The sequence below is a fragment of the Amblyomma maculatum genome, chromosome 1, assembly GCF_055883805.1.
Source record: "Amblyomma maculatum isolate TAMU_Amacu chromosome 1, ASM5588380v1, whole genome shotgun sequence".
NCBI lineage: Eukaryota > Metazoa > Arthropoda > Arachnida > Ixodida > Ixodidae > Amblyomma > Amblyomma maculatum.
This window is the reverse complement of record NC_139344.1, coordinates 342,147,128-342,170,823: the sequence shown is the minus strand read 5'-3', so window position 1 is coordinate 342,170,823 and position 23,696 is coordinate 342,147,128. Positions and strand designations below refer to the sequence as shown.

Genomic DNA, 23,696 nt, shown 5'->3' with positions numbered 1-23,696 from the left:
TTGTGAGCTGGTTATCCTTTATTGTTTAAGCCTTATTCGGACAGTGCTGTCTTCTTTAAGGTATTGAGACATGAGTAGATGAAACTGGTAACTTGCACGATTGTTACTTGTGGGCACGTTTTCTTTATTAAACCACATAATCCACTGAGAGCCTTTCAAATCTTCAAGTTCCGCTAACTTTGTTGAGGGGTCGTTTTTGCTCGAGCGGTTTATTTATTTATTTATTTATTTATTTATTTATTTATTTATTTATTTATTTATTTATTTATTTATTTATTTATTTATTTATTTATTTATTTATTTATTTGAGATACTAAGTCTGGTCAAGACCAAGATGGTAGTGATATAAGGGTAGTACAGACTACAAAGCGAGAACACACACAAAAGAATTAGAGGGTCTCTTAGATGTCTCGTAAGAGGAGAATGGCGAAAGCCTGCCCTTCCATTCCTATAATTTGCCTCCCATCGTTAGCCTCTTGTCGGCATTCGTTGCAGTGCTACATATAATTATAATTGGTTTACAGGAAAGGAAAGGCACAGTATCTATCACACTTTCTCCGGCAAGTGTGTTTGGACGGTACACCATCGCTCCTGTCGCGTAGCGTTCCTTGGCGCACGTTCAAGTGTGGCATTGCAGATGGCAGGGACGCCTCCCGCCCCGGCCAATCAGAACGCCGCAAAAGCGGGACACACTTTGTCCACGACAGCACGAGCCATTACAGGCTCTTGCCTTAAAACAAAACACAAGTCGTTGCCAAGTTTTAACACTTCAAAAAAAAAAAATGAAACTGATCTGTTCGTAACAAAGAAGCATGCGCAAAAATCTCGATGCAGCCAACCAGAGAACAAGAGAGAAAGTTGTGTTCCGTGACGCAGGCCCTGCCCTGTGTTGGTTCCTCACTGTGACGGAACAGCCTTAGGTCGCAATCTTGTGGGTGCTGTCCAACAGTCGTTCAAGGGCAGCCAGAGCAGCGAGGGCGGAGGGGGAGACTTAAAAGAAAACTATGACGTAATAACGTCATAGTTGTGCAATCTTTTTCGGGCCCATGTCCAACTCCAAATCGGGTCGATTCTTAGCCGTTTAGCCTGCTGACGCAAAAGTGTTGTACGGCTGTTAACAAAAATCGTTTGTCACAATGACTAATGGCAGTGTGCCTGCGAAGCTAGCAGGCACCACCAGCAACCCTCTTTGCATGCGTTCAACGTTACGGAAGTAAAAAATACAAGTAGAAAATTTCCACCTTGGCTGCACAATGTGCGGCGAAGACCAGAAGCGCTGACTACATTCACTAAATTCAATTGTTTTCACTACATTCGCTTCGAACGCGTTACCGCCCGGATTTCGCTAATGAGGCTTTGAGGAGAGAGGTCTCTGTTCGTTCTTAAGATTCACTCAAGGTCCGCTTTTCTTTTGCTTTTGCGGACTCTTGTTCCACGTTTGGCAGTATACTATGTGAACACTCGATGCCGTTGTCAAACTCCCCTCATGGGGCTGGGACAGGTAGCTGCCGCTTGCGGCGCGGGCTAGCCTGTTCGAATTTTTACCTGTTGTAGGCCGTCATTGCACCCGCCACCTCTTCGGTGGTGGACGACGGCTGTTGTTGCGGCGCGCGTCTTTCTCTCCTTCTTCCTTTTCTTCCTTCTCTATTTTCTCTTCTGTCTGCCCCGCCGGGGTGCGTATTTGGGTTTGCTCGGTACGGTGGCCCCGCAGCGTATTTGGGTTTGCTTGGTACGGTGGCTCCGCAAGGGACAAAACGACAGAAGAGACGAAGAAAGCGGGCTGTTCCGACTAGCGTATTTGGGTTTGCTTGGTACGGTGGCTCCGCAAGGGACAAAACGACAGAAGAGACGAAGAAAGCGCGCTGTTCCGACTAGCATCTACCGCCCCCAGGAGCCGAGCAGCCTAGCGATTATCGGCGCATGCTTTTTCAATGGGCGTCATGTTAGACGCGGCACTAGCTTGAGAGAGCCTATAATACTATTACTACTACTACTACTACTGTTACTACTACTACTACTACTACTAAATAATAATAATAATAATAGTACACAAAGTAATATTTCTCTGATAATGATTATTAATATTATTATTATTATTAGTAGTAGTAGTAGTATAGAGGAAGACTCGTTTCACGAAGTTGGCACTGAATTGTCTGTAGGTAACGGCCGAATTAACTGGTTAAATATTATCTTCACAGTTTTAATTAATAATAATAATAATAATTGGTTCACAGGAAGGGAAAGGCGCAGTATCTGTCACACTTGTGTCTGTGGACACCTGAACTACACCGTAGCCCTCCACTACGGCCCCTCTTTCTCTCTTTCCACGTTAACTCCCACCTTCATCCCTTCCCTTACGGCGCGGTTCAGGTGTCCACAGACACAAGTGTGACAGACACTGCGCCTTTCCCTTCCTGTGAATCAATTACTATTATTGTTAATTAAAACTGTGAAGAAAATGTTTAGCCAGTTAATTCGCCCGTTACATACAGACAATTCAGTGCCAACTTCGTGAAACGAGTCTTCCTCTATACTACTACTACTACTACTACTACTACTAATAATAATAATAATAATAATAATAATAATAATAATAATAATAATAATAATAATAATAATAATAGTAGTCGTAGTAGTAGTAGCAATAGTAGTAGTAGTATTATAGGCTCTCTCAAGCTAGTGCCGCGTCCAGCATGACGCCCATTAAAAAAGCATGCGCCGCTAATCGCTAGGCTGCTCGGCTCCTGGGGGCGGTGGATGCTAGTCGGAACAGCGCGCTTTCTTCGTCTCTTCTGTCGTTTTGTCCCTTGCGGAGCCACCGTACCAAGCAAACCCAAATACGCCGCCGGCTTGGTGCAGTGGTAAGACGCCCGACTACTGTGCCGGAGTACCCGGGTTCGAACCCTACCTCGGCGGCTGCGTTTCAATGGAGGTGAAACGAAGAGGCGTCCGTGTGCTGTGCGATGTCAGCGCACGTTAAAGATCCCCAGGTGGTCGAAATTACTCCGTAGCCCTCCACTACGGCTCCTCTTTCTTTCCACTTTCACTCCCACCTTACTCCCTTCCCTTACGGCGCGGTTGCGGTGTCCACAGAAAACAAGTGAGACAGTTACCGTGCCTTTCTCTTCCTACAAATAAATCAATCTTAAAAAATCAATCTCTTCTGTCTGCACGAGGCAGCGGAGGTGGCTCAGCTACAGGCTCCCAAAGCATCGTTGGGCGGCGCTGCGGCTCCTGATGGGCAACGCCATCTGTGGCAGAAAAACACACACTGGGACGCCGCCGGCTCAGCTCGCTGTCTTCGCGACGTGCGCCGCGCGCTTTCTCTCGAACGAGCACACGCCCTGACGCGCCCCCGCAGGCGCATCGCGACATATGCCGCCTGCATTCCGTCTTGATGATTGGACAACCTGCCGCGTATTTCCATGGAGGAAACGTAATTATAGGGGGGAAATTTTTATTCACGTCTGCACTGTAGAGCAGACGACAGACGGCGATGAATAAATATTGATTGTGAATGCGTTTCCCACGTTAGCGAAAACGTAGGAAGTTTATCTCGAGGTAAGTCAGCTATGTAACTATATTGTCGTATATTGTCACGTAACCGTTTAGGCCCGTAACCAGAAGGTTGGTTTTTAATAGGGGGTTGATCTAGCAGGCACAGGAGAGCAGGTCCAAGCACCGAGTGTCAGCAGCCGACTTCAGCAATTCTCATCGAACGCCACGGGGCCACTTCGAGTCCGCGCACGAGACTCTCGATGAGCAGCCGCCTAGCAGTTGCCGTTGCACACGCTACATTATAATATGTTTAAAAACTGCGGAAGTATTATCAGTACTCTGAAATAAAGCTGGTCGCTTGTTGATCATCGTTTTGGCCTGTAGCATGATATCTATGTACGGTTTTGTTTTTATTATTACGACGTTACTAAAGCAAATCTTGCAGTAGAAATTACTCCGTAGCCCTCCACTACGGATCCTCTTTCTCTCTGTCCACTTTCATTCCCACCTCCCTCCCTTCCCTTACGGCGCGGTTCGGGTGTCCACAGTGCAAGTGTGACAGTTACTGCGCCTTTCCCTTCCTGTGAACCAATTTAATAAGCTATAGTTCGAAGGAGATGTTTCTTCAAAGGCACGAACGCTAGCAGTCTCAAAAGCGCATGCGTGCGCCGCGCGCTGCATGCGACATATCCGGCTCGCTGGTTCGGAAGGAAGGTGAAATCCAAGCTTGTACTACAATCGTGCTCTATTTCGGTTCTTACTTCATTTATATTTGGTTCATTCGTGCTTCATTTATATTTGGTTTGCATTTACGAAACCTGTGACGCGAATAGGGTGCTCCGTGCGAGTAGTGTCAATCGAGCCATAGCTAGGATCGCTTTTGTATTGCACTTCCAACATATTTTTGTTATGAATAATAATAATGTTGGTTCATTTATTGGCCAGTTTCGGAAATCTGTAAAAGCGGCTCAGCCAAGCATGTTTTCCACCCCCCCCCCCCTTCCCCCCACACACAAAAAAGGCCTCTTTCCTAGATATTTTCTTGATCGTAGGGCACATTCACACATCATTGTCGATCGCGGACGTCACACGCTAGATATCTGTTGATTTGGTTGCTTTCAGAGCACTCGCAAAGCGGGGAGAGAGCACAGAAAATCGGCAAAGCAAGACACGCGCGGAGCGAAGAGCAGGATATAATCCTCCACCCCCTTCACTTCGTATACATGGTGTTAAACCATTGTACTCTTTTGATGCCTCTCTAAGACGTCTTTGTCAACTGTCGAACATTTCTGAGTTTATGGAGAGGAGAAAATTGGCCCTTTTCGTTTCCACAAAGAACGCGAGACTTCTCAGAATGCTGTCATGCGGTTGGAAAACAGGTGTTGTGGAAACGCTTCCAATGAAATCTGCAAAGTTCCACACGTGAGCCTCGTCTTATGGCTATTGTGGCTACCCATGACACAATGCTACTTAGTACCTGCGTTTCGCATCAGCGGAAGCGTTTTTGTATCGCCAAATAACCGCCAGGCGCAACTCGATCGCCGCACGTGCATAGGAAACTAGCGGAGCGTCTGCTCCGGCGACGTCCCATCGTTTCACATTTCGCCACCATGCCAGGAATGCGGCGCTGCCATCGCGCGGCGAAACTTGAGCTTGGGTTCCCTACAGAGCCAGTAGCAGGCCCGTGCATCTTCTTTTCCTTCTTCATATGCAGCCACAACAACAACAACGCCTGAAGTGTGAGGACGAATTTAGCGTGCGAAGTAATGTGCACGTGTACGCTGTAGGCTGCGACCTAAAGCCTCAACTCGGCTTCGGGCCACCTTAAGATGGCACCGACATGGGAAACACACGCTGTTATTTTCAGCTGCATTTTTTGTCTTCTTAGAATACCTAGAGCAGCGCTAAGACGAAGACAGGCGTGATAACGGCTGGCGGGAGAACTACAGAGAGCAATGTCGAAACTAAGCCGGACCACCTTTCTGCTCCAGCATGGCGCTGCTGCATTCAGCCTCGTACGTGCGTACGACGTGCACTGCCCTCAGCATGGGACGCGAATTTCTCCAATTCCATTTCGCTCTTATTCTTGTGCATCGTCTCCAGCTTCTTGCGTTGCCGTCGTCTTTTCGATGTTTCCTTTGTATCTTCGCCTTGTTCTCGTCCCGTGCTCCTGTTCGAGCAGTGTCGGAGCACTCTATCTTTTGTTTTGCGCGCCCGTTCCACTCTCCTCTTTATTTGCCGGTGGATATTTTGGCTTCACTTTAGTTTACTCCAACTATCGTTTCATTCCTTCTGCCCCAGAACAGAGCATTCGCATTCCCGGTTCCTCCGGAACATTTCTTTTCTCTCGGGTTTTCTTTATATTGGTCCTGTTACTCCGCTTTTTCCCGTCTCACGTGCCCGTGCCACGCCATCTGGATTTCTTCAGGTTCGGGAAAAAAAAAAAAAAAAAAAAAAAAAAAACGAAAAAAGAAAACAGGGTGGAAAGAAAGAACAAACGAACACGGGACCACTGGTAAAGTAATTTCCTTCTCCTCTCCGAACAATAAATGAAATATCTCCTCCTCGCTTCCTTCGTTCGCCCCACCTTTTCTCCGAGCGCGTTTTTCGCCCATATATGCGCTTTCTAGCGTCCGTGGCGGCGGCAGTTCCGCCCGGCTTCTTCCCTCACCGGTGTCGTGTCTGCAGAGCGCGCCCGTATCGCCTTTCGTCATGTCTCGTGCTGCGTGCTTGGCTTGGCTTTCTCCTATGGATATTGGTCTTTCTTTTATTTCGTTTCATCTCTCTCTGCCCCTTGCGCTCGTGACATTTGGCACTGCTGCGAGCCCTTGGTTCCGTCGATGGTGCGGCGCAGATTTGAGAAGCCGTTTGTTTTACGATCGCTCGACTTTCGGCTGCGCGTGGCTGCCTCCTATCGCCGACTGTATTATTAGCCTCAGTTCTCTCTCCACTGCGCCTTTCCAACTTTTGTGTTTTCACGCACGAGCACTTGTTTCATGTTACGTGTATACCATACTCAGAGGAATTTTTAGTCATTTCTCGAGGCCCTTTCCTGCTTCAAGCTCTTTTTTTTTTTTTTTTTTTTTTTTTTTCTGCGCCGCCTTCGGCGTACCTGTCTCCAGATCAGCGTCAACTTTCTCGATCGGTTTCAATTCTGCGCTCCTACGCAAACCTTATTGCATGAACTCTAGTTCGTTGAAGTTCTCAAGTAAATTTATCATTATGGCGATTAGGCTGCCTACTAGCACCAGCAGAAAGCAATAGCACTAAAACAGTGTGTATCTACGGCACCCCCGCTTTGAAAATTTTCAGATATGTACTCGTCAGGCTCTCTCGCGTGCTTTTTCTTCTATCTCCTTGTCTTTTTGGGAGCCCGCTTTACAGTCCGTACCATTTTTTTTTGCACGTAGGAGGCGCCACTGGGAGATGAAAACACATCCGCACCGTTGTTGGAACACGCAGTCACGAAAAGGAAACGTCGTTGTCCAGGAGATGGTCTCCTTCGAGGTCTCTACCTTATGCCTAGAATTCCGGGAAACGCATAATGCTGTCCTGGCAGCGTCGAAAAGAACGAAACAGAAAGTTACTATATCCCCTTTTGTTGGTATCGGGGATGAGGTGTCTGGGGCATGAAATTATAATGAGCTCCGCGTGCCCGCCGTAAACACAATCGGGCAGCCGTCCCCTATGCACCTTTCTCTCTCTCCGCAATTTTATATGTGTATTTTTTTTTTTTTTTCACCGACGGCTTTACCTTTCTGGCTCTATCCGGGGAGACAACGAGCTAGGATGTTTTTTTTTTTTTGATTTTTTTTTTCATATGATTTTGTTAGCTAGGAACATTTTCAGTTATTTTTTTTTTCTTCGCTGACTCGCTCCCGATGAAGCCACAACAAATTCGCAGCCATGAATGCGCTTTATGCTTTAGGCTCGTCGTAAAGCGTTATCGGTGCTGCGGACGCTGGTTGCGATCCGGGGCTGCGATGAGACGCGAGGTCGCGTTCGCTTCATCCCGCCGTTGAGCGCGGTCGCCTCGTTCCGTGTGTGCACTTTTGCAGCGACCTGCCTTCTTTCACCCATTTTGCCCCTTTTTCTCTCTGTTCTCGCCCCATACATGCATACGTACATACGTCTAGGTGGTGCGGTGGACGTATTTACGACTTGACGTGACGTGACGCAGTTTTCTCTTTTCGGGCCGCGGACAATGCGCGCTTCGAGAACGAAACCCCAGAGGCCGTTTTGGCGGCGCATCGACTATCACCCCCCCCCCCCCCCCCTTTTTCTTTTTTTGTGCGAAGTGTACGGCTCCCCTTTAATTATGCAGGGCGACCTTTCCTTCTTGCTTCGACGAGACGCGACTGTTTGCGCTTAGCGGGGACATCGACGGTCACGCCTGCAGCGTTCCGTGCCGCGCCATGACGACGGACTCGTCGGCCATGCTCTAACAAAAGCTTGCGATTATATCTATCATACCACTTTTTCTTTATCTGACTTCTTTTTATCTTGTAGCTTCTGTCATTTGCTGTTCGCCGGGTTTCTTCGTTGTGCTTGTTCGTGCCTTATCGTTAGCCAGATCGAGCGTCGCTTTCTATTCACCTTTTTTTTTTCTTCCTCGATTCTTTTTTTTTTTTTCTCCTACATGCTTTGCTGATCTGTTGTTTCCTGTAAAAGGGACGTGGAGCAGAGCGGAGCGATATGTTTAGCTTGTCCGGCCTTGACGTTTCCGCATAGCAGACGTGACTCTATCAAGTAAAACAACCCAAAGAAGAGGCTGCTGCTCGCCCCTGCTTATGAGTGTGTCGGGGGTAGGCCAAATCGGGGTGGCGCAGTGGTTACAGCGCTCGACTACTGTTCCCAAGGACGCGGGATCGAATCCCGGCCTCGGCGGCAGCTTTTCTGTGAAGGCGAAAAGCAAGACGCCCGTGTGCTGTGCGATGTCAGTGCACGTTAAAGAGCCCCAGGTGGTCGAAATTTCCGGAGTCCTCCACTACAGCGTCTTTCATAGCCTGAGTTGCTTTGGGACGTTAAACCCCACACACCAAACCAAATCGAAATTTCTGTGGGCTGAACGCTCAGTTGACTGCGATTCGAACAAACGAAAATTAACGTGCTATCAGCGAGTCAATCCGACAGTAATGCGCGACCATGGTTCGTTGCCATAGCATACATTTCCATACGAGTTTTTTAGAACACTTTCCTTTGCTCTTCCTTGCTGCTTGTTTTCGTGTAAGCGCTTAGCACGTGGCTCGCGCACGCGCAGTAGTTCCCACGGCAGCCGCTTCACGTGAAGTTATTTCCCGATCCACGACAAGTGCTATGGGGGTTTAGTGGGATGTACGCTCGGTTCCTGACCTGGAACGTTGTCAGTACGCTTATTTCTATTTCGCTTCTCCTGCTTGGAAGAACTGACGGACGAATGGATGAATTTGCGGCCTCCTTGAAACCCGTTTTTTTTTTCTTTGCACATAAATTTCGTCGGCTTTTAGCGTTTGACCAACTTTTAATCGCGATCATGTGTTCTTCCTTCACTGTACTACTGTTGAGCCTCAAATCAGCCCAACTATTTTGGCTAAAGTTTACTGCAGGTTGCGTCACTTTATATTTGCTATATTCAAACCCATATAGGTTTTCAGGAAAAATGCACTTTTGTTGATACATCCTGAATGTTCCGAGAGCACTGCAGAATCTGCAGCGGAGAAATGCGAAAGCCTAAGGCATTGCTAATACACGCGGTACATCGCTCGCCCCTAGATAAAAAATAGTGGCAGGCTAGCCAAGCCGCGGGGGCTAGACTGCCACCATTTTTTATCTGTTTTAGGCCATCATTGCACCCGCTACCGTTTCGGTGGTGGACGACGGCTGTTGCGGCGCGCATCTTTCTCTCCCTCTTCCTTCTCTATTTTCTCTTCTATCCGCACGAGGCAGCGGAGGTGACTCAGCTACAGAGCCAGTAGCAGGCCCGTGCATTTTCTTTTCCTTCCTTCCGGTTGGAGTGATGTCATATCCCTTGGACGTCGACATTAGTCGTACGGCTATTTCGGCGACTGATTTTACATTTACATTTTTTTGCTGTAATTCTTTAACCAATCATCCTATTGACATACTTTTATTTTCTGCAGTGCCCTCACATCATCTATCGATCATAAATATACGTTTGATCCTAACTCTTCTGAGGACACCTGGCACGTTCTGTACACAAGACCCCGCCGACATAGCCTAGAAAAACTTTCGCCTTAGTAAAGCATCTTCCATTGTTTCTACGCCTATGTCACGCAGTTAACATGTATCGTTTGTCGCCAAATAAATGGACGACAAATAAGTCGCTGCAAAGCTGTTTTCTCATTTTTGCTATACGAAGTTCCTTGAAAGATGAAATAACCAGACATTATTGCATTTGCTGCGGACACAAACGGTATGCGTGAACGGTTTGCGTTCTGAGACGGTTCGTAGTGATTTGAAAAAATTAAGAGGTCGGTGCAACTTCCACGTTCTAAGAGAGTAGAAAAAGACGCGCGGCAACAGATAATGACGACAGCTGCGTCACTGCAGGCGCTTTGTGGCTGCGATTACCATGCATTTGACAGGGTGGATTAAATATTTGTCTTGGGGATCGAATACATGCACTTACAGCACGGCAAACACGAGCGTCTGGCTGCTGCATCCAAACTCTGGCAACATTCAGCGGTACGAAAGGAAACCCCCCCCCCCCCCCTATCCGACAAAAAAAAAAAAAAAACGCTCAAATTTAATGAAGTTTTTTTTTTTTTTTTTCCATCGGAGCGCGGCATTATCACTGCGATAGGAAACATGAGCAAGCATTTCAAGACGCTGCTTGAAATGACCGCAGCGTCAAACGGCTTGCGTGAACATGAAGCGTTCCACTAACGTAGCTCAAAACGCAGCTTCAGTGATACCGCTGCATCGCAAAACGTTCGGTGCATTTGTTGGTCTGGAAACTATCCTCCAACACCCAGATTCGACTTAGATTTCGGCGTCGCGTTGTTACGACAGCGCTACGAAGTGGTTGCCCGCTACGGTGCTTTCCACCGAGTCGCATATGAACAGACTCCAGGCAAAAATAAGCTGTCCATGGCTTTTTATTTACGGCTCCAAATGAAATTTTGCAGCTTCTCTTCGAATTTTGTTTGAGCAGACTAAACAAAACACACTAACAGCTAACAATCTAAACTAAACAAGTTAACAACAAACTCAATGATAAATGAAAACACAAACTAAGCAAACTCAACGATAAGCGAGAAAACGAGCAAACAAAAAAAACTCAACAAGTGAGATAACAAGATAACAGACTAAACAAGACAACTGAGAAACTTAACGAAGCAAACAGTTCAAAAAAAAAAAAACAAAAAACAACGCTGCTCAATAGGTGATGACCGGATAGGCCGAATGCAAGAGCCGTTCTCGGACGCGGTTCAAGTTCGAGCTCACAGCTGGCCACAGTTGCTGATGGTAATTTTCTTGGACGTTTTGCCCGACTTGGAGCCGTAGGACTCTACCTTCTTCACTACGTCCATTCCGTCGATGACGTTGCCGAATACGACGTGTTTGCCGTCCAGCCAGCCAGTCTTGGCCGTAGTGAGGAAAAACTGGGAGCCGTTGGTGTTGGCGCCCGCGTTCGCCATGGACAGCACTCCCGGGCCGGTGTGCTTGAGTTGAAAGTTCTCGTCCTCGAATTTGTTGCCGTAGATGGACTTGCCGCCCGTTCCGTTGTGGTTGGTGAAGTCGCCACCCTGGCACATGAAGTCCGGGATGACGCGGTGGAAGGTGGAACCCTTGTAGCCGAACCCTTTCTCGCCCGTGCACAGCGCCCGGAAGTTCTCGGCCGTCTTGGGGACCACGTCGGCGCGAAGCTCCATCACGATGCGTCCCAGCGGATTGTTGTCGGCTTCGATGTCGAAGAACACCTTAGGGTTCGGCATGACGGCTGCTTTGGTACGAGCCAGCTGCTTCGAGGATCCTGGAGACGCGCCGAGCTGACGTGCGCCAAGGAAGCGCTCGGCCGATGTGATGAAAAAGCGACGCGCGACGCGTGGCAAAGGCCCAGCCAGAATTGCTTCGCTGGCGTTTTCTTATTGGTGCGCGGCGTTGTTCTTGGTTTTGCCGCAGTTTGTCGCCACAAGCGGCGCCTCCCTTGGTAACGAAAAATAATACCCAGTAGCTTTTACAGCCTTCGATTGGAGTTTAATTTAACGATAACTTTTTGTATAAACAACTTATTGTTCAATCAGATTTTTAAAAATGTATTCAGTGACAATACGGAGGCATATATATAACTTCTCAGTAATATTAAGAAACTTAGTGTACCGGGCCACTATGACCCGAGCTTGTGGATGTATGTTTGTAAACACGAATCTGAATATAAATTGCAGTCGACATTCAGAGAAGTGTAAAAAATAAGTAAGGGGATGGTTGCCGCCACTATGTGAAGCGAAATTCAGCAATAACTGCTCGAGACAACGATCAAATCAAATCCAGTCACAGACCGATCCATTAGCTCTGATCCCATTGGCCGGCCTTGACCGGGTTGATGTTCGAGCACACAGCTAGAACATGACCGTCATACAGCTGTGGGAAATTACAAATAAATCTTTTTTTTTTTTTGTATTTAGACTCATCATCAGCTGCTGCTTGACACAAAAAATAAAAAAGAAAAAAAATCCAATTTGAGCGCAGGAAGCAGCCGTGGCAGTTGCTGCGACTAAGAGAAGAATGGAACGTTTGAAGTAAAACTTGAAGGTTCGGCTTAAGAGTAAAACGCGCGATAGGAATTTTTCCTTCTCTTTTATTATTGCGAAAGCAATACTACGCCAGGTCTAACCGCTCGTCGCTTTTTGCCGGGTCGGTGTCCTTAAAGAAGAAGAAGATTACGCATTATAATAATAAGAACGCTTGGTTACCCGCACCTAATGCTTTCGCTCCATATTCGGTTCAGCAGCGTTGAACCCTTTTAATTTTTTTTCTACGCCACTGCTATATACTTGCACATGTTACTACGTTGCCCTCCTCTAACACACTTGGACCAACGAGATTCCGTGGCCTATCTAATGTGCTCGTTCGGCAAACCGAGTACCTGGGTTCAATCCCCAAGGGTGGAAAATGCGCCACATTATTTTATAAGATTATGTGCACCTTCAAAGGAACCTCCTCACCAAGTGTTTTCATTTCGGCCCTTCCCCGCTTTGTTGACTTGATTTACACAATCTGGGATCATTATTTCCGACAGCACGCCGGATGCCGCCTGATTTTCTACGCCACAATCTACTTAACGCTTTCGCGTTTAAAATTTTCCATGCCCTTCACGAAGACATTGTTCTTCTCCATTCACTGCCGATTTCGTATCCTATCTCAAGGCGAGGTCGAGGTGTCCACCGCGCAGGAGGAGGAGGAGGAGGACAAAACATTATAATTTATTTAGCCAGCGGGGGGAGGGACCTCAGTCCAGGGTCCCGTTGGCCGTGGCTGCAATAAGAGTGCGGCGAGCCAGCTATTGCTGGCGCTCCGGGCAGGGGTCCTGCAGGGCGGCCTCCCAATCTTTCATGCAGGGATGGGCAGAGGGCTTTGAGAAGGGTTAACTTGCCACGCCCAAACCATGTGGTAGAGCGTTGCCCGCTCACCGCAATCTGGGCAGTCAGGGGAATAAAAGGAGGGGTACCAGAGGTTTAGGAAAAATGGTGTAATAAAGGTATTAGTTTGCAGGCGGCGGTAAAACTGATTGATTTATAGGAAGGCAAAGGCGCTGTCTCACTTTTTTTCTGTGGACACCTCAACCGCGCCGTAGGGGAAGGGAGGAAGGTGGGAGTGAAAGTGGAAAGAGAAAGAGGGGCCGTAGTGGAGGGCTGCGGAGTAATTTCGATCACCTGGGGATCTTTAACGTGCACTGATATCGCACAGCACACGGACGCCTCTTCATTTCGCCTCCATCGAAACGCAGCCGCCGAGGTCGGGTTCGAACCCGGGTACTCCGGCACAGTAGTCGGGCGACTTACCACTGCACCACCTCGGTGGGGCGCAGGCGGCGGTAAGTTGCTGCTTCTTGAGTAGACAGGGTGGGAGAAGGGGGAGGTAATGTACGGCGAGACAGCCTGTATTGTTCAAGCAGTTCTGTGTATGTAAGGATCGGGGAGGCATACGTGTGATCCGAGAGAGGAGAGGCTCGGGGAAGGAGCGCGCGAGCGTGCCGATGGGCAGCTTCATTGCCGGGCATCGACTGGTGTCCCGGAGTCCAGATCACACTGATCCTTTTCGGATGGTTAGCGACGAGGATTCGGCGGCTGGCGGCACCGATTCGTTCGCGAAGATAGTTACGGCAGGCCGGGCGGGAATCTGACATGATGGTTGCTTGTGCATTAGTGGCGGCGGCCAGAGCGATAGCTGCTTCTTCGGCATTACTCGGTTCGGTGGCGCGAAGAGAGGCATAGTTAAGAAGAGTGCCCGCTGGAGATGTCACGGTAATGGCCACGTGTCCGTTAACAGGGCCAGCAGCGTCTACGTACAGAGTATTCGGTTGGCTGTCCCATATTCGAGAGAGGTAAGTGCCTCTTGCCTGTCGGCGGTCTTGATGATATTCTGCATGCATGTGCTTGGAAAGAGGTTTGACGGTAATGGCTCGGCGGATGTTCTGTGGCAGATCTTCGCGGTTTTGGGTGGTATAGGCCGGAGCAATATTGAGAGTTTGAAGGACATGTCTTCCAGGGGACGAAGCCGCTAAGCGGACAAGTTGCGCCAGGCGATGTGCTTCATGCAATTCTTCAATGGTGTTATGTACGCCAAGTTGGAGTATGCGGTCAGTAGACGTTCATTGGGGAAGCCCCAGGGCTGTCTTGACCGCTTTTCTGACAAGAGTGTTCAACCTATTGAGCTCCTGCTTACGACGCGGAAGGTAGACGCAGAGCTCGCGTATTTACATTGTGGTTTACTATAACTCGGACGTGTGACTCACGCACGAATCGTTTTTTTTTTTTTCTAGCTTGCTAAGCTCCCAAACGTTCGTACTACTAGTAATCAGTTCCCATCTTTGCTCTGCCGGAATAGCCTTAAACATGAGTGTATTCGATGGCATCGTATCGGCATTTTTTTTTTTTTTTTGAAGAAAAGGCTTATTATTCCAGCCCCCGCATTTGCGGAGAAAATGCAGCGGACACGGAGAGCCAAAGAATAACGTACCGCCTATGAAACGGAAAATAAAATGCATGTCGCCTGGAGGCCTATAACGCTGCTACATATAGAAATGATCGCATCTGTATGGCCTGAATCGAATTTTTGAACAGAGAACGTGATGTTGAAATAATCCGACCGATGTAGAGAAAACATTGGGCAACGTGCTCGAAGAAGTGTCCAGTGAGGAATATATATGTCTGCAGCGATCAACGTTGCGAAATTGCTTAGTGACCCCGATTGATGCTCGATCGTAAATTAGGGAGTAGGCGAATGCGCATTTCTCTAGAATGAATGTTCCCAAGGCTACCGCCGATTGCGCAACAGCGGATAAAGCACGATGTGGGCGTGATGTAGTTAAATGAACAGTCTGTGACAAATTGTCATGCTTCGTCATTGCTCTTACCGCCCGTACAGAAGAAATTTGGCACGCGGCCGGGTTTAGCACGACCGCTAAGAAGAGCAGTGGTTTTAGTCGTTAAGCGCTTTTCGCGTTCCCTTTCTCGGTAGCGTACGTAAATTGCGTTTCTCCAGGGTATCCTCTGACCATGCCTGAAGTCTCGCTCATCTTTCCTGTAATAGACACTGAGCCAGGCGCGCGCAGCGGAGGGGAACAGATTTGCTATAGAGCTGCTGCAGACTCGCCCCGGTGATGGCCTCGCAGCTTCGTATGGAAGCAGTCGTCGTAAATGCATTAGGCGCACCAAAATAAAACCGGATTAACCGCGCCTGACGGCACTGACGCAGACCTCTCGCGACGTGTGCCCCACGCTGAAGACTCCGAGACGTGACAGACCGAAGCTAGCAGCCAGCGGCCACTCCGGGGTGCCTTGTGGCCTGGATAAGACGGGGGTGGGAAGATGCGCTGTCATCCTCATCCGTTTAGGGTCCGGTGCGACGGCTGGCTGGCCAAGAAGCGCGTATATAAAGCGCTTAATGGGGCTGCTATCCGGCTCAACGTGTACGCCTAATGCGTTCCCCTTGTGACTGGGGAACGGGGCGAGGCTGCATAGGCAGGAGTGGATAAGGAAAAGAAGGAGGGGGAGAAAAGGAAGGCTTGCACCGTCGGTGTCCTCATCCACTTCCCTTCTGTGCGGAGCGACGCTGAGATTCGGGCTGGCCGGCTGGCTGGCTCTCCGTTGCATCTTGACCGATGCTTACCTGGAGGCTTCCCTAGTTGTAGCAGCGTCCCTACGTATTCCTGCGCCAAGGATAGGTCACCATCCGTTTCAGCCCCCCCCCCCCCTCCCCTCCCCCTTTTTTATTTTTATTTTGGCTACGCTGCTGCCGCAGAGTGCATCGTCGCAAATGTCGGGCAGACAATGCGTGCATACAAACATACATTGTCAATGGAGCCATTTTTTTTTTCTGCCTACGGCATCCTCTATAGCTGTTCAGGCCAGGAGTGCAGACTGTTTATTTACTGCATTGCGCGGCCGTCAGTGTGCGGCGCTGTGTATGACACGTTACCGGAACTCTAGGGTGGTGGCACTGTTTTTTCACGCTGTGGGGGTCGATAATCTGTTAGGTCTTTCTTTCTCGGCTTGCCTCCACAGAGGGAAACACACAGCAGCGCCACCCTGGTGATAAAATGGATCGATTTCATTGATTCATTCATAAACCTTTCCATTAGCTTGAGTCATTAAGTACCATTAGCTAGTGTTTGAGTTCTAACACCGGACCCGGCCCGCCGTCCTAAGCGGCGGCCGGGTCCGCCAGTGCAACTGATTGATACAGTCACTTTTGTTATTGACTAGATTCACTGGATAAGTAGTTACAGTTAGCGCTGCACAGCTGGTCCGGTTTGGAGGCTCGCGTGGTGTGCGCGCTTTTCCGCCTTCATTCTGTCGGTACACGCATGCGTCGTGATACGCATCTCAGTTGTCTGCTTTATGGCGCTGAGTTGGCGTCTGCATCGCCGCTAGCGTGTTCGCTGCGTTCTTCGTCTGCTCCTTTCTACTTAATTATGGTGCCTAGATGACTAGCCACCATAGCTTTATACGCCAGCGCCTCCTTTATAGAGCAGGATTTGCATACACCTCACCTGTCTCCTCTAGCTGGCTCTCATGGGTGCGAGCTACTCATGTAGACGTATTTCGCATCTCGTCTTCTCTTGCGTTTCATATACGCAAGGTAAGGTGCCGATAAGGTGTAAGTCAGGTTTAACTTCCTGCTCCTGCACTTGGGCAAACAGAGACTGTATACGGTCTCCTCGAATCCAGCCTGTATAGTATTAGACCGGATTAATTTCGGCCGCCTAGGCTTATTTCGCACAGTCGCATACATAATGTGCGAATTTAGGCGGTCTGCGCGTCAGCTTGGCAGACGTAGCATCGGTGCACATAATGACACATGCGCTTCCGAGCGAACAATTTTGCCATATCGTGGTTTACAGCCTACGTCAAAACAGTCCTTTGCATATCTTCATCAGCTACGGAATTCAAACAACACTTCACAATGCGCGCTTCTCACGTCAACCGCACTGTCTGCCTCGGGGCAGACGCGGGTGCACAGAGACAACACCCAAAAGCGGTACATGCACTGCACGGACGACTCCGGAAGTTCTTTTATCGCAAAAGTGGAGAGCTCCACTGCAAAAGATTGCTAGTTTCGGTATTGATTTTTGCGTGTTTTTAGGGAGAGCAAAGGTGGCTGCAAAAGCTTTGTTGGTGAGCCAAAGGTATATTACGTGGGGTGGGTCGGATCCGGATTCCATGCACTCCCTTTATAAAAAGGAGCTTTTGTATTGAGGCTGCTTATACGTGCTTATGGGATGCAGCGCCATCTATAAGCGGCCAAATAAAGGCTATTCGCTAATATCATTATTGCCGTCTAAAACGCATTTATTTTCTGTTTATCTTTTAATTCTCATAGCAGCTCTTCTAAAATATGTTTGCTACTGCATGTTTTCAACTACTTTGTTGCCAAGTGGTTCTACATTCATTAATAATATTAAAGTTCGCAATTTCAATGCAGTCTAATAACCTCGTCCCATCGCGGTGACGCAGTGGTTAAGACGCCCGGCAACTCTACTGGAGAACCCACCCGTGTTCGAAGCTGTGTGCTGTAGCGATAACATCTGTAACACCGCCTTATCCAGTCTACGGTAGAGTTAGCCTACGATTTTTTATTTTCAATAACAATAATCATAATAATAATAATAAATTGGTTTACAGGAAAGGGAAAACGCACTACGTGTCACATTGTTTTTGTGGACACCTGAACCGCGCCATAGGGAAGGGAGGAACCTGAGAGTGAAAGCGGAAAGAGAGAAAGGGATACCCTATTGAAGGGCTCTAGAGTAATTTCGAGCACCTGGGAATCTTTAATGTGCACTGACAGGTTGATGGGACAGAGGAGAAGGTGAAGGGTGGCTGTTCCCGGCCCTACGGCTGCCACCGAATTTTTATCTGTTGTAGGCCGTCATTGCACCCGCCACTGCTTCGGTGGTGGACGACGGCTGTTGGTGCGGCGCGCGTCTTTCTCTCCCTCTTCTTTTTAGAGCGCAGCTCTTTGGCGGCCGTTCTTGGGTTTCGCAGCGGCGTCGGCCTCGTAACCAGTTCCGCCCCCCTTTCAGCCTCCCCCCCCCCCGTTCGAGCCGGCGCTTTGGCCACCGGAGCCTCGCAGGAGGAGGGGGGGGGGGTACACTCAGCGGCGAATGATGGGGGCAGGAGCGCGCGCAGCTACCGGAGCACACGAGGAAAAAAAAAGGGGGTCGCCGGAGGCAGCGCTAGCAGCGACTGACTGACGTCGCTAGCTAGTCAACACAACGTGCTGCGTAGAACACCGTCGCCGCTATGCAGAAAGAAGAGACCCCCCCCCCCCCCTTCCTGAGTGAAGGCGAGGGTGCTCTCCGGTTGCGGAAACGCCGACCCGCTCCGCAAGTATGCGGGCGCACCGAGACGACCGGTCCGGAGGGGGATACAATAGCGCTCGCATCCTTCATCCGCAGAAAGCAACCGTACAGCGGCGGATCACGGTGCGTGCATCCCGTTCTCACTCGCTTCCAGGCTCGCTTCACTCGCTAGCGGCGTCAGCGAGTCGCTGCTATCTGTTCGTTGCGCAACGTTCCTATGGACCCACGCGCTGCCTCCCGCAACCTCCCGATAACTCAATTGCTCTCTTCATTTCTCGGACCACAAAGCTTCTTTCATGACAGCCAAGAACTGTTAGTGGAGTGTTTCTTGAAGGAATACGTGTGAAAAATTAAAAAAAAAAAAGAAGTATGTAATTGTGCTTATGTGCCTTGCTCGAAATCCTTGCCTCTTTTCTTTCTCTATTGGTTCACGGGAAAGGAAAGGCGCAGTATTTGTCACATTTGTTCTGTGGACACCTGGACCGCGCCGTAAGGGAAGGGAGGAAGGTGGGAGTGAAAGTGGAAAGACAGAAAGGGGAGCCGTAGTGGAGGGCTACGGAGTAATTTCGACCCCCTGGGGATCTTTAACGTGCCCTGACATCGCACAGCACACGGACGCCTCTTCGTTTTGCCTCAATTTATCGAAAAGATGAAACAGCTGATGAGCTGCGCTCAAATTTCGCATTAGGAAGTAACATAATCGGGGGCATTTTTTCTTTCTTCTTTATTTTTTTCTTCTGTCCGCACGAGGCAGCGGGGGTGGCTCAGCTACAGAGCCAGTAGCAGGCCCGTGCATTTTCTTTTCCTTCTTCCTACAGTCGCAACTGCACGGACACGCACAGCACATGGACGCCTCTCCGTTTCGCCTCCATTGAAACGCAGCCGCTGGCGGTCGGGATCGCACCCGGGCACTCCGATGCAGTAGTCGGGCATCTTAACCATTGCACCACCCAGGTGGGGGAACGAAGGTTTTGCGGAAAAGAAGGCGCAGTACACTTTTGAGTGGACACAACAAAATTGTGGATATCCACACTTAAAGGAAGAAGGAAAAGAAAATGCACGGACCTGCTACTGGCTCTGTAGCTGAGCCACCTCCGCTGCCTCGTGCGGACAGAAGAGAAAACAGAGAAGAAAGAAAAAGAAGAGGGGGTAAAAGACGCGCGCCGCAACTGCCGTCGTCCACCACTGAAGCTCGGTGGCGGGTGCAATGACGGCCTACAACAAATTAAAATGCGGCGGCAGGCTAGCCCCCGCCTCAAGCGGCGTTGACCTACCAGTCCCAGCCTCGTGTGCACATTGAAGATCCCCAAGAGGTCGAAATTACTCCGCAGTGCACTACGGCTCCTCTTTCTTTCTTTCCACTTGCTCTCCCACCTCCTTCCTTTCCCTTACGGCGCTGATCAGGTGTGCAGAAAAACAAGTGTGGCAGATAGTACGACTTTCCCTTCCTGTGAACCAATTACTGCTACTGCTACTAGATTACACCAAGCAGTGTTTGTGATAGCGCAATTAAGAAGTCCGCTGGGTTTTTTTAAGGGCATGCCATTGCAATGTCATTTCTGGTCAAGTGACTTCACTTCCAGCTTGATTACCAATGACTGAGTCGTGTGGTCGTATGACTTATGCACACGAGTCATGCTTGTCATTACCATGGATCACGTGACTTCCCAAGTCATACGCCTCGCCGTATACCACATACACGCGCTCACTGCTATACACGACCTAAATCTACACACCAAGCACCGACCGGATGAGGACGCAACGACGACACCGAGAAAACACTTCAACTGTACCTGCATAGTCTGCAAAAGGAAACGTCACACATAACGCGAGAATCCTGAGCATGCGTCGTCTTTTTAGTGCGGAAGTTCCAGAGCGAACGTTCCAAAGCATGCAGCCTGTGGCGCTGAAGTCTGTTTCGATTTGCCTGGCTCCCACGCGCACTCACAACTTTCCGGGCTACACACCGATGACGTCAATGATCCGAGACAAAGCAGGCTGCGTATCGCGCGCAACTACAGCGACCCTGTGCTCGTCATTAGTCACGTACTACTTTTATGCGCGGGCCGTGTACACTGCTATTCATTCGTTCGGCCCCCACCCTTCCCCCTTTCTACACCGTGCTACATCGGAACTACCGAACGCGATGACGTGACTAATTTTAGCTAGGAAACAAAGGCCCTAGCCGCGAGGTCTGGCCGCCAAGTATTCCTTCTGTTCTGCGCCTTTCTCAATCTGCGTTCAAAATGGCCCAGTAGGCGACTCCATTCAGACTCGGGTTCGCGTCTCTTTTCGCGCGGCGCCTGCTCACACGCTCACAAAGAAATATTGGGCTGGACGTGCAAGGGGTTGGCGCTGACCGGATCTCGGGCGCTTATCTGTTGGCGAAACGCGCATGGAGCAGGAACAGAGCCAGCCGACGCAGCCCACTCTGCGTGCGTGTGCGAGCGCTCTGTTGCAGTGGCCTGAAGGCGTGCCGAAAGCGGACACTTTGGCGCTTGGCCCATGGCGGTGTGCGAAAGCTATTCCGGTTGACTCTCGGTGTCACGTCACTTCCGCTTCCTGTTCAACGGCTATCTGGTCACTTTCGGGAATTGCGTTTTCTCTCGCTGTTCCTGCCAAGCAGGGATGCGTGTGGCGCCCTTTCTCGACTGAACAGCATCTTTTGGGACTCGATCCTTGACCTTTTCGCCTCTTTCTCTCGAAGAAAGCAGAAATAGTTTAGAAATGGAGAAGGCACTTCGCGTTTGGTTTAGAGTGGGTCAGTATGGCCGTCTAGGCCCATAGGAGCGCTCGCCTCTCGCAGCAAGGCAAAGTGTGCGAGCGTGTGTTCAAAGTGGACTTTTTGTTTTTGTTTTTATTTCTTTCTTTGGCACATGGAAGCGTCAGATTTCACAGAATGCAGCGGTGGGCGCTGGTGACGGTGGCTAGGTCCGCGATAAGCCCTTTCACCGGACGCTGCTGAATCGAGCGTAGTAGAGCATATCAGGCGAAGTCCGGCTGCCCACCCTTCCTTGGCGATCTCTCGCACAAAACATTTGATTTCACCCCCCCCCCCCCTTTTTTTTTTTTACCCCGTTCTGGTCGCTTATTTGCGCGTCTGTTGTTCAGGGCGGCTATCGGTCTGTCACGTTCATGAGTCTCCATTTCCAAGGGAAAACTCAGCCCTGTTTCCCTCCTATGCTTGCTCACGTGTGTACGCTGTATGCAGTTCCTGTTCCGGTGGACCTCTGTTTTCGCACTTTTCCGCCCTTTCGTTGTTCGCCAGTCATTTTCGCAAGTGTGAAACTGCTCCAGTGGAACCCGATAGGCTTTCTTTATTATAAAGCCGACACGAGCCCGATGAGGCCTTCCCTCTGGACAGTTTCGGAGCGCGTTGACATGAGTGGATGGGATACATATTTACAGTCGCTGCCATAATGCAGACGTTTGAGCGAATAAACTCCCTTTAGCCTCATTTGGCGACAAATTCGAGGGTCTTAAAACGCTGGAAAATGCCGCTAGTGCGCTCGCGTATAAAATTAAGAAGCTGTCACATTTTCTACACGAAACCCACAAAAGAATTTCAAAAACTGATGCATTCTTCCGTATTATTTTTGGACTGCACCTGTTCATACTCTCTAAGAAATTAAGATGTGAACACAGTTTTATGTAATACTCAGACTCACAGTGATACTGAACATACATATGGAGCATATACAATGGAGACAAAAAGCTCAGTCACCTTCTGAATGAAAAAAATTCCTCCTGATTAATCCGATTAATCCTTAATTTCTTCGATTTATTTTTTCTCGTCGAATTATTCTTTCTAACCACAAAGAAGACTTCTGTTATGTTTCCGCCTCTCTTTTGAAGCACCCAGAGAAGAGGACGGCTTCGAGATCAAATTCACAGCTGCGTGTTCGGGAAAGCACATTGTATGCGTAACTGGTTGTGAGAAGGCGCCCGGTGCTGGTGTTTTCTTCCGTTTTACTTCATCGTTTATGTAATAGAACCACAGCTCCGCTTTCAGCAAGACAAAAGGAAAACATTCAAGGAACTCTATTTATTATATAATATCAATGAGGAACGACTATTTTCACTAGGAGAGAATCTATACGTACCCCCATCTCTCCCCGTCTTCTCCATTTAATGCACCAGGACGTTTGGGAGATGAAGAAGCGCTCTTCAGACAACATGCTTTTCTTCTATGCTTCTTCCAGGTTTTCATTTCTTGCGTCGAAAGTGTATCTACATCCAGTGTTAATGTTTATACGCTTTATTAATAAGGAACTTGTTTCTTAACGCACTGCTTCGTACGGAGCAAATTTTTGCATACCCATTAGGCCAACGTTTTTAGATTAGGAATCTAAAAACGTTGTATTAGACTACTGTAAATGGAATTTGTACACAACCCTAGCAGTGATACGTTAAATTAGACGGGAGTGTCACGCCGTTTGGTTGTGCTGCTGTTTAGTCAAATTGTTTCGGAGTTAGCCAGCTTCATTAGTGCTGTTTCCATCGTTTGGACTGGCGCTGCTAGAGACTTTTAGTTTACCGCTGCCGCTTACCGCGGCCGTCTACCGCTACCGCGCTCCGTCAGCACAGCACGCGCTGATTGGTCTCTACGTGCGGAGTCCGCCGAAAGTTGTCAGGAATGTGGCGCAATCTGTCGTCCTCGGGGTGGTCTGCGCATGCGTAATGACGCTCGCGCGGTAGCGGTAGGTTGTAGCGATAAGCGGTAGCTTCTCTTTTCTGTGCTGACCTTTAGCTTGACAGTCTGGTAATATCAGTTGCGTTTCTCCATTCAGTATTGCGACTTAGCCATATAAAGAACAGGAAAAATTATTATATTAATGAAATTTCTTGAAGGCTTCGAAAGCATGCCGCTCGGTGAAGCCTTGTGCAAGGCTAGCAACACAAATCAACGCTGATTCTGAAAGGCGCAACTTTACGGGTAGTCGCAAACCATGTTAAAATTCTTCAAAGCGGTGGGCTCCGCTAAAAACGAGCAGCTTGAAAAAAATGAAAGGAATGTCAAGAACACATTTAAGATAGTGCTAGCAACGGAAGCAAATAAAGCACCCGCTTTTCCCGGGTTCAGGTCGCCCCCGGTGAACATTCTTAGCCTCCACTAATGGAATTCTAATGGCTCCCACGTCGTAAGCCGCCCAGAAGACGCGCTGCGGTC

The 23,696-nt window shown here is 49.0% G+C and overlaps 2 protein-coding genes across 2 annotated transcripts in view; one reads left to right on the top strand and one right to left on the bottom strand.

The window, feature by feature from the left end:
- The window catches only part of LOC146207616 (calcium-activated chloride channel regulator 2-like), a 451,425-nt gene that overhangs the window by 301,128 nt on the left and 126,601 nt on the right, over positions 1-23,696 (top strand). The gene's annotated exons all lie outside the window — the stretch shown is intronic.
- On the bottom strand, positions 10,561-11,582 carry LOC146207617 (peptidyl-prolyl cis-trans isomerase-like). Its single transcript, XM_084589174.1, has one exon. The coding sequence runs from the start codon at positions 11,433-11,435 to the stop codon at positions 10,941-10,943; it is 495 nt and encodes a 164-aa protein (XP_084445300.1). The 5' UTR covers positions 11,436-11,582; the 3' UTR covers positions 10,561-10,940.

Coding starts and splice junctions, on each gene's coding strand:
- LOC146207617 (XM_084589174.1), bottom strand. CDS start 11,435: ATGCCGAACCCTAAGGTGTTCTTCGACATCGAAGCCGACAACAATCCG.